Genomic DNA, 11,502 nt, shown 5'->3' on the forward strand with positions numbered 1-11,502 from the left:
CCTCCTCATGCTGGGGAGAGAGATCCGCACCCCTGCGGAGATGGCGTTTGGTCGGCCCCTGGATAGCCCTCATGTTCCTCCGGGGCCGGAGTATGCCCGGAGACTCCAGGACCGCCTGGAGACAGCCCACACCTTCGCCAGGGAGCAGCTGGTGAATGCAGGTGTGAGGCAGAAAAGGAACTATGACGTGCACACCCGGGGAAGGCACTTTGTGGCTGGGGAGCTGGTCTGGGTCTACAGCCCCTTAAGGAAAAAAGGCAGATGCCCCAAGTTGGACAGTCACTGGGTGGGACCCTGCAGTGTCCTGGAGAGGGTAGGGAGGTTGTGTACGGGTGCAGCTTCCTCCCAGGGGGAGAAAGGTGGCACTGCACCGGGACAGGTTAGCCCCATACAGAGGGGCCTCTTTTCCCCAAACCCCAGGAACCCCCACAATTCCCCTCTCTGGCAATGACATTCTCCAGGCACCCACCCCTCAGGTGCCGCAGACAAGGCTCCAGACAGCCCACTCCCCCTGTCTCCCCCCCTGTGTCACCGCGTGGTTCCCCAGAGCCACGGACTGTATTACCCGTTCCCGCTTCCTTGTCCCCCATAGCCCTGCCTTCATCCCCTGGTTCCCAGAGGGGCACTCTGCGACCATCACGGACACGCAGGCAAAGGAGACCTCCGGGTCGCTTCAGAGACTTTGTTTGTTCCCTCGGGGACGAGGGACTTTGTGGTGGGGGGGCTGTGTAGCGACCCGCACAGACAGCTGTGTGTTGTGTGTTAGGCTAGGAGGTGGTTGTGTTGTACTGACCAGTACCCGGTGTTCGCGGGGTCCGACATGTCAATCAAACTGCTATCTGCCAATCACGGGAATGCCTGGAATGTTCTGATGCCGGGCATCCTGGTGGTTGGCGGAGTGGCGTGGAGGGGGGGTGGAGCATTGGAACAGGTTCAGCTTTTTGTTCTCTCTCTCTTACGTCTGGGCTTCCCAAGAGAAGGTCACGATTGGCTTGTGGGTTATCTGTCATCTTTTTGGCGTGTGCTACGGCCCAAACAGTAGCCTGTGTAAAGTTGGTTTAATAAACCGTCAATTCGTTAACTCAAGCCTCTGTCTGGACAATTGTTCATTTATGATCTAGTCAGGTCATTACATTATTGTTGGCTGTCTGCAGCAGGGTTCGAAAATCCAAACCTAATTTATCACATCTGTTGGATCTTGAATAGAACTTACTTCATCAATCAACCAAAATTGTCCTGCCAGAAGTACTGAAAGAGTGTACCTTAACATCGGTCAAACCAATTTGAGTAACGTTATTGTTTATCAAACGTAATGATGCAGTTTTACGTTATTCCATAACAAATCTACCTGCCTCTAACAACTAACTCTTATTACTTTCAGCATTTTAATATCCTATTTCTTTTTTCCCAGTGGGCAAAAATATATAACCCCTCTCATTTCAACGTTTTTCCTTACCTCTATCGTAAGCTTTAAAACCAACCTTTACAACTTTCTCTTCTCTTTCCTCTTCACACTTATGAAATGTCCAAGACTTTAAAAATAACACACACAGCGCCAAAATTATAACATGTCAGTCAATCTATAAGAATGAAAAACTTTGCGGTGGCCACCTCTCTATCGCCATTATCTCTCCGCTATTATTTAGATTATTTTTTATTTAGGCAACTGTCTCCTCTATTGATACAGCAATTTTAAATACAACTCAATTCTCAATACATTATTCCAGAAGATAATTTAAAATTCGCTTCGTTATTATTTTTAGTTCAATGAATTAGTCTATCAATTTAACCTAAACAATCTATTAAAACGTTACTTTTATATCTTATACAAACACAAGCGACCATAACTTTCCAGGCAAAACATAAAAATAGTTTAATTACAATCAAAAACTCAGATTTTGGTTAACGCCTTGGCTGGGAACCGAACCCGGGACTCCAGCTTGGAAGGCAGCTATGCTCACCACTATACCGCTATGTAAATGACTAAGATCCTCCGCAAATAAACCCATCCTACAATTGTCTGCATTCGTAACTCCGGCATCGGGACAACAGAAAATAGCCCTAATTTTAAAAGCCCAAGCTTTTGCTCAGCGAGGATTCTCATTAATCTCGCTCTCTTTGTATCTGACCCCCCCCCCCCCCTCCCCTCCCCGATTGTCACCTCTGATCTTCCCCTCAGTTAAATTACAATCTCGGTGACTATATCCTAATCCGCCACAATGTTTGCAGGGAGTGTTACACTCCCGGGCGAAATGTCCAGTTTTATTACAATTAAAACATCTCAGCTCCCCCTTACTCCCTTCGCCTGACGTTCCCTTTCTGTCTGCTCCCGTTGCTCCAGCAGGCTCCACATATGCTGGTGGTGGTTGTGCGGGTAGCTCCTGCAGCCGTATTCTCACAACCACTATTTCATCAACATGATTACCTCTGTATGTTTGGTATACTAGAGAAGGATATAGTTTGTTACCCTCACCCCCGCCCAATTGGCTAACTTTTTCATCTGCGGGAGCGGAGGGCAGCGCATCTTGGCTCTTTTTGGGTTTCCTCCTATTTTCACCCTCAACTCTCTTTTTTGCTTCTGAAAGCCAAACTCCGGCTGTGTATAACCCCTGTTTATTCTGTAACCCCTGTTTATTCTTTTCCACATTCCTTATGTATATGTTTTATAAGTGATTCCAGCTTTTCTTCTTTTAAACGGCCATCAAAATCATATTTCTTTCTCCATTTTAAACCGAAATCAATGTTTCTTTTGTCTCTCTGTTCCATATAACGCTCGTCTCCCGTTAGTTCCGGGACCTCCTTTGAGGATTTACTACCCATATTTGTTTCTTATCTTTATCGTTACTAGTAGCTATGGTATTTAATCACTTATCTAATGCCTTTCTATTTTTTACCTTCTATGTGTGTGTATTACTACGATCTATGTATGTGCTGTTTACCGTTACCCAGTTACTTTAGTTGCTCTTTCCTGACTGACTATGTGTGTGTCTCTTTAATGACAACCAATGTGTATGGGTTTCTATGTATTTCCCCTTTCTGGAAACTTCGTCTATAGATTTGACTTTTGATCGGACATTAAATTTCACCCGTATACAATTATAAGCTCATTATAAACTATTGTTCCTTGGGACTGTCAACGTTAATATCTCATATCTCACTTCTCTAGACTAGGTTTCCCTCTCCACCTTCTTGGATATTACTTTCTTTCAGTATTGAATAGGTTCAGTTATTCCGTTCGCCTAGGATTACCCTGCCTTCTCACCAAGCCTAATTTATCCTCACCCGTTTTAATATATCTATCCGCTACTTTCCATAACAGATAGACTACTTAGGTTAAAACTTTATTTAGGTATGTCTTTTGAATTAATGGCTATCCTATTTGTACAGAACGACCGTCCTATCTAACAAAAGTTACTATATCACTTCCTTCCGTTATATTTATTTGTGGTAGAATTCGTTACCTTAGGTCTTTTCGGACCTCCTTCCTTCCTATCGATTTTGGTTAAAACACAAAGTAGAAACCTAGTGTATTTCCTCCCAAATTCGAGAATAAAGACTATTTACCTTCGTCCTGTAGACTGAGAAAAGCAATGCCGGTTCGATTCCGTCACCTTCTCTGTCGCCCTTAGATCTAATACCGGCAGGTCTTTAAATAACAAGTCCAGACCCGTCCGTGCATGGCTTTCGGCTCTACCTTCGGACGACAGAGGCATGTTTGTGGAATCCGCTTGTTGGACCAATTGTTACTGTAATTTCATTATTTCCAATATGTTTTCATTAATTGAATTCATTTAGTCTATTTTATGAGAATTTGTAAGATTCTTATTTGCATAAAATAGACGGAGACCAGTCTTATCAAAAATGGATAATAGTATTTATTCTCGGGGCGCGCTCTCAAGGATCCACAAACAACAGTTTATATACAAAACATGACGTCATTTCATTGCTTCTAGAATGAATCTCCTCCTCCCGACTGAGAATAAAGCAAGTTCAGAAGTTCATTCCAACTCACTAACACACACACACAGGACACACAACATAACTGAATTAACTCTTGACCCCTCACCATTATTGATCACCAATTAGCTGACAGTTCTAGTTAACAGAAAACCTAGGAATAAACTCACTGCCTTATCTAAAACACCCCAGAGCTAAGTTTTGTCGGTTCAACCATAGGTTAACGACCCTATCTGCTTACTTAACCCACAACCCATTCCTCCCCAGACTAGTTGGAATGGTGTTCATTATGTTTAATTACTCCTTGTTCATGCCACATAATCCCTTCTTTATGAACTAACATTATTAATCAGATATTGTAAAACAGGGTATAGTTTACTAAGTTACAGTTCTATTTAAAATGGGGATATTGTTTAGTCATTTATTCATAAAATTCCCAACAGCTTGCCTGAATGAAATAAATTAAACTGATAATGACTAGATTTAAACTCATTTCACTTCGATTGGTTAGTCAACATATCCTGTCAATCACTGAGCTGAATTATTTGCGTTTAGACGAACAAGATCAGATTAACTGAGCCTTTCACCCCTCCCTTTTCAGTAACTGTGATGTGAACTACAAAAAAATGGTAACCAATTCTTCAGGTCAGTATGATATGTATGTTAGGGCTGCCCCCGACAAAAAAATAAAATCTTAGTCGACCAAGAGTGGTCTTTTCTTTCAGATTGTTCTAAATTTTAAAACGTGTTTTTCCATTAAAAGACACACTTTGTGTTTGTAATAAAATCAACTATACTGTATTGATAGACACTAACAATCAAAGGTTAAACAATTCACACAATGAAGTTATGAAACAATGAATGCACATAAACTGGTGGGAAAGAATGCATTCTGCATCTTACCCACACTTCCCTTCTTCTTGTACCCAACCATCCCCACAGCCGCGTCAATTAATTAGTTCACTGAGACGGGTGCAAATCAGGCAGGTGTCTCGTTTGCCATTTAAAAAAAAACATCTATTTGCAACTGCTCGACTAAAAGAAATCTTGGTCGACCAAACAATCAACCAGATGGGGTCAGCCATAATGTATGTGTTGAATATATTCCACAATTTGAGCTCGTGCTCGGCTCATGCTCTACACTGTGCGCTGAAATCTACGCCCACCGTGACCTATAGCACCGCCCACTGGGTGAAATGGCTTAAACAATATGTCCCATGTCTATGTGTTTGTTTTACGCTAAACAGGACAATGTCCACAACCACGATTATGCTCTACAAATGAATAGTCCATGGCCTCATAGTTAAGTTGATTTATAACATTACCCTGGCTTTGATTGCCATGGCTTCGGCTTGCACTGTAGTCTTCAAATGTATACAGTGCTTAAGAGTGGGGTTTACTAGCCTGATTCTTGATTCATGCTTCACAAAGGTGCTTCCAATCCTTAAATCTGTCTGTAACAAATGAGCTTTCCATAGTAGAGCTGAGGGAAATGTCTCCACATTTTACAGAAAACAGCATCCCTTGATAAACTGTATTTCAGACAAATTGTCCGTACCATGTGATTGTGATAAAACCAATAAGATGCCAGTAACCTCCTACTGCATTTACCCAAAATGTCTGATTCGTCAGGAGACGATACAAACTACAAATTAAATTCATTTATTACATTTTTTATATTCACTAGATGATCAAAGTATGTGGACAGGGGTTGAGGTCAGGGCTCTGTGCAGGCCGGTCAAGTTCTTCCACACTGATCTCGACAAACCATTTCTGTATGGACCTTGCTTTTTTGCACGGGGGCACTGTCATGCTGAAACGGGAAAGGGCCTTCCTCAAACTGTTGCCACAAATTTTGAAGGATAGAACCATGAAAAACAGCCCCAGATCATTATTGACTAAACTTAGTGGTCTTGGGCAAACTTTACAGTTGGCACTGCATTCGGGCAGGTAGCATTCTCCTGGCATCCGCCAAACCCAGATTTGTCTGTCAGACTGCCAGATGGTGAAGCTTGATTGATGACTCCAGTGAACGCGTTTCCAATGGTCCAGAGTCCATTGGCTGCGAGCTTCACACCACTCCAGTCGACGCTTGGCATTGCGCATGGTTATCTTAGGCTTGTATACATCTGCTCGGCCATGGAAACCCATTTCATGAAGCTCCCGATGAACACTTCTTGTGCTGACGTTGCTTCCAGAGGAAGTTTGGAACTCGGTAGTGAGTGTTGCAACTGAGGACAGACCATTTTTACGTGCTTCGGCACTCTGTGGTCCCATTCTGTGAGTTTGTTTGGCGTACAACTTTGTGGCTGAGCCCTTGTTGCTCCTAGACATTTTCACTTAACAATAACAGCACTTACGGTTGACCGGGGCAGCTCTCGCAGGAAATGCGATGAACTAACTTTTTGGAATCCTATGACTATGTCACTGAGCTCTTCAGTAAGGCCATTCTACTGCCGATATTAGTCTATGTAGATTGCATGGCTGTGTGTTCAATTTTATTCACCTGTCAGCAATGGGTGTGGCTGAAATAGCCGAATCCACTAATTTGCATATATTTTAAGACAGCCTGATTTGGGTGGGCCAGTATTCAACTTGTTGTGGCTTTGCCTCTGTAAGGCCTGTGTTTATTTCCTACTTGTATTGTTGTTTTCACAGATAGTCAGTGAGACATACCCTGTGGTGTGCAACAGTGATCCGTACCAACACAAGCCCTTCACCTCCTCTGGACACCACTTCCTAGAAGACCCTAATCCCAACCTTAACCATAGTCCCAACCTCAGCAGGACCACTCTCCACTCTGCTATCGTCCGCATCACTGACTCCCTGCAGGCAGACATAATGGTGAGGGAGAGGAGAGAGAAAGAAGGGGTGAGATGGGAGAAGGGCGAGGTGAAAGGGGAGAGGGAGGAGAGAGGGAGGGAAAAAGAGAGAGAAAGGGAGGAGAAACAGGGTGTGGCAGGGCCCCACAGTGTGAGCCTCTGGGTTCTGTCTGCTGATGGGAGGGTTGGTAAGGCCTCAGAACTGGGACAACTCCCGCTGCATAGCAACCAGCTGCCCCCCCCTCCCTCAAGCAGGGCCCATCTCCTCCCCTCTCCTCCCCCCAGGCAGAAGCGAGGCAGCTCCACTGCTGTGGGTCCTGTGCTCAATGGGATGAACCCTAAAATGTCAGAGCCTCTGATTGGCCCTCCAAACTACTTCAGACCACTCCCCTCTGGAACCAGCAAGCGGCTTCAGACAAGCTCTCTCAGGGAGCCAATCACAGGTCAGATGGACTTCCTGTTCATCTCCAAGCCGCTGAAGCATCATCATGAAGAGAGCATGAGTCCGCTGGTTGCCAATCAACGGGCCAGTAGGGAGGATTGGCGGTTGGGCCAGAGGCACTTGGTGATGCTGTCAGAGGAAATAGATGTAGAGAACATCAGAGTTTACGGAGTCCGCTTCTTCCTGTCCCAACTCGGGAACAAGACCCCACGGCATTCCACCTCCCTCTATCTCTCAGAACATCACTCACACACACATGTCAAAACCAATTCCCTTTACGACTCAGGCATGGAACACACACTGAAAACCTGCTCCTCTTATGAGTCTGGCTCAGAACACACACTGAGACCCAACTTCCCCTTCGACCCTCAACAGGCTATCAGCATCCCTACAGCAGAGAATGTTTTCTTAGCATGAACTGAGAGTAGGACTATATATTATCTAGCTAGCTATATATTCTATAACATAGAAATAACGTTTTTTTTTTTTTTTTACAATAAATTTGGACTGCAAACTTCATTGATATCATGCGTATTTATTTCATCTGTTTTCTCTGAAACGATGGAGACAACCCTTTGACTCCTGCAGAGATACTGATGACAACGCAACCCTTCAGGATGTACGCAGGCGAAGATTATGGATATATTAACAAGATGCATGTCTTGCCGCCCTAACAATGTGAGTCGTTCTCCACAAAGCGGCACAGCAGTCTGCCTAGCTCCCACCTATCCTTTCTATGGATTGGTGGATACGTCTCATTATTGTAATCTGTTTTTTAAATATTCGATGAGGGTTGTTGACTTCATCCGCTTGTATTCAATGGTGAGAGATGCTACAGGGCATCCTCAAGCAGTTCCAGCAGGACTTTTACGGGATCAAAGAGTGCGTACAGCAGGAAAAGCTTTCTCTGTGACCCACCCCCATCCTGTCTGATCACACCTCTTCAAACTGTCCTGCAGATGAGGATAGTCACCCCTCCAGCACTGAATACACCCTGGTCCCACAACTGCACTGCTCCTCCATCACTGAGAGGGATATGTTCAAAGAGCTGGAGAGAGACATGGTGAAGCTCAGAGAGCTAGTCCACACAATCCAGACAGAACAAACCCACAAAACAGACCAGCACAACAACACCTGGAGGGCAGAAGGTGCAGATGGGTGGCTGCTCTACGGACTGAGGTGAGAACATAAAGGAGAATGGAAACAATGATTTAGAACTCCAGCTAACTGTAAATCCCCATATTGGCATTGTTGCATCACTGGCAGGAGAGAACATTTTGAAACTCCCAAAAATGGCTGAATTTACCAAGTAGCTCTGAGAATGAGTTTATTACAGAGAATGAAATAATGTTAGTTAGGGAGCCAATAAACCTACTGAAGCCATTCATGTTTGAGCCGATCATTGCCCCAGATCAGAGTTCGTTCTCGTATTACATCCAGTCAGAGGTTCCTGTCAGTCTGTCTGGATGGTGATGTATTGGACGTGTCACTAATCCTTATGAAGGACTTCCTGTCAGAAGAAGTTACTCAATCAGTCAGCAGCCGATATGCCAGTTAAATAATTGGTGAAATTTTGCTATTAGGGGAAGGACTCCATTGTATACTGATGGTCGTGAGCGCAGTCTAGCCGGGCCCTGAGCTCTTTAGTGGTGGACCTCTTCTCCACCGCAGCACATGAACACTCTGGCACCAAGTTTGGCATGCTGTTCTTTCCTGTTGGTAGAATTTTTTTTAATTTTACCTTTATTTAACTAGGCAAGTCAGTTAAGAACAAATTCTTATTTTCAATGACGGCCTAGGAACACTGCCTGTTCAGGGGCAGAATGACAGATTTGTACCTTGTCAGCTTGGGGGTTTGAACTTGCAACCTTCCGGTTACTAGTCAAATGCTCTAACCACAAGGCTGCCCAAGGCATCTACTAGGCTACAGTTATATTCAAGAATCACTGCACATACTTGAACTAAACAATAGCTTTAGGAATAACATGGAATTTGCTTGTACCTCCTCTGCCTCCTGGATGAAAACATTCAGGGATGAAGATGTCATCCTGAAAGCAAACAAACATTTTGTTAAGACAAATATATCAGTTGGCATTAGCAAGCGACCTGTCTTGCTTTGTCAACACACACACACACACACACACATATACACAGCAAATACAGGGACATTTATTTTTCAGCAAATATTAGTTATGTCAACTTCAGTCTAACTAAATGAGGTGGAGCTAACAAAATATTACTTGACTGAGGTGGAAGCTAGCTATAGTTACTACCTAATAACACAGAAACTGTTGCAATTTTTGTTGCAGTTGAGTTGCTTGCTAATGTTAGTTGCTAAATACTTCAGACGCAATTAGCTTGTTACCTTCAACTAGAGTTGCAACAAAGTTGTCCAGTGTCTAACGCTAGCCTCGTCAACAGCATTCATAAAGTTAACGTTATCTCGGGCTCCATTGCATTGACTCACATCACCTCCTCCGTTCAGTCACTTTTGCTTGACTCCGAAGTCAGCGATGGTCAGTCGGTAACCCCTACACCATAACCCTCTAAATGTCAAATGGAGGCCCAAGCAGAGGGCATTAAATAGGCCTATGACTCCTTTCCATTCAGAAACTCCTGGTTGCCGCATTGAGAGTGCCCTTCATCGCGAAGTCTGCCTCCGCGAAGTGCTGTCTGTAGATCATGCTAGCTCGAGCTGGCATGTCCTTCCTCTTCAGGACATGGAGCAACTTCTTCAAAAGTGCAGCCTATGGTCGTTTACCAAGGGATTTCTTTGGAGCCAATTCATGCAGCCCGGCACTATACAGTTCATGTTTGAATTACTATTGTTGTTTCCATCTTCGTTGTCCGCACCTAACCTCACTCTCTTCGATTGACGCTCCGGGTAAAAACTTAATACCACACCGCCAGTCGTTACTATGGCAATTTAAAATGGCGCTGACCATAGCTCAAATAAACTTTGTCGACGATAAAAATACCAAACAAGGATATGTTTTTATGGTAAAGGCACATGTTAAGTATTAGTGGATTGAATAATTATCTGCTTATATTTACAGTTTAAGTCGGAAGTTTACATACATCTTAGCCAAATACATTTAAACTCAGTTTTTCACAATTCCTGACATTTAATCCTAGTAAAATTTCCCTGTCTTAAGTCAGTTAGGATCACCACTTTATTTTAAGAATGTGAAATGTCAGAATAATAGTAGTGTGATTTATTTCAGCTTTTATTTATTTAATCACATTCCCAGTGGGTCAGAGGTTTACATACACTCAATTAGTATTTGGTAGCATTACCTTTAAATTGTTAACTTTGGTCAAACCTTCCAGGTAGCCTTCCACAATAAGTTGGGTGAATTTTGGCCCATTCCTCCTGACAGAGCTGGTGTAACGGAGTCAGGTTTGTAGGCCTCACTGCTCGCACACTTGTTCAGTTTTGCCCACAAATTTTCTATCGGATTGAGGTCGTGGCTTTGTGATGGCCACTCCAATACCTTGACTTTGTTGTCCTTAAGCAATTTTGACACAACTTTGGAAGTATGCTTGAGGTCATTGTCCATTTGGAACCAAGCTTTAAATTCCTGACTGATGTCTTGAGATGTTGCTTCAATTTATCCCCATAATTTTCCTGCCTCATGATGCTATCCATTTTGTGAGGTGCACCAGTCCCTCCTGCAGCAAAGCACCCCCACAACATGATGCTGCCACCCCCGTGCTTCACGGTTGGGATGGTGTTCTTCGGCTTGCAAGCCTCGCCCTTTTTCCTCCAAACATAATGATGGTCATTATGGCCAAACGGTTCTATTTTTGTTTCATCAGACCAGAGGACATTTCTCCAAAAAGTACGATCTTTGTCCCCATGTGCAGTTGCAAACCATAGTCTGGCTTTTTTATGGCGGTTTTGGAGCAGTGGCTTCTTCCTTGTTGAGCGGCCTTTCGGGTTATGTTGATATTGGACTGGTTTTACTGTGGATATAGATACGTTTGTACTTGTTTCCTCCAGCATCTTCACAAGGTCCTTTGCTGTTGTTCTGGGATTGATTTGCACTTTTCGCACCAAAGTACGTTCATCTCTAGGTGACAGAACACGTCTCCTTCCTGAGAGGTATGACGGCTGCGTGGGCCCATTGTGTTTATACTTGCGTACTATTGTTTGTACAGATGAACGTGGTACCTTCAGACGTTTGGAAATTGCTCCCAAGAATGAACCAGACTTGTGGAGGTCTACATCTTTTTTCTGAGGTCTTGGATGATTTCTTTTGATTTTCCCATGTCAAGCAA

The 11,502-nt window shown here is 43.8% G+C and overlaps 1 protein-coding gene and 1 long non-coding RNA gene across 2 annotated transcripts in view; one reads left to right on the plus strand and one right to left on the minus strand.

Moving 5' to 3' along the window:
- LOC135511530 (uncharacterized) overlaps positions 1 to 7,740 on the plus strand; it is a 69,364-nt gene extending 61,624 nt beyond the window's left edge. The window contains exon 5 of the mRNA XM_064933021.1: positions 6,616 to 7,740. Coding sequence (XP_064789093.1) covers positions 6,616 to 7,638 — 1,023 coding nt within the window. The 3' untranslated portion in view covers positions 7,639 to 7,740. The remainder of the gene's footprint in view (positions 1 to 6,615) is intronic.
- A 795-nt stretch (positions 7,741 to 8,535) lies between these two features.
- LOC135513339 (uncharacterized) lies at positions 8,536 to 10,132 on the minus strand. Its single transcript, XR_010451521.1, has 3 exons — positions 9,587 to 10,132; positions 9,224 to 9,269; positions 8,536 to 8,934 (listed from the first exon to the last, which is right to left on the minus strand). It is a non-coding gene; the product is annotated as an uncharacterized LOC135513339 (long non-coding RNA).
- Between the last annotated feature and the right edge of the window lie 1,370 nt (positions 10,133 to 11,502).

Source organism: Oncorhynchus masou, chromosome 24, assembly GCF_036934945.1.
Source record: "Oncorhynchus masou masou isolate Uvic2021 chromosome 24, UVic_Omas_1.1, whole genome shotgun sequence".
In the NCBI taxonomy this organism is placed as follows: domain Eukaryota; kingdom Metazoa; phylum Chordata; class Actinopteri; order Salmoniformes; family Salmonidae; genus Oncorhynchus; species Oncorhynchus masou.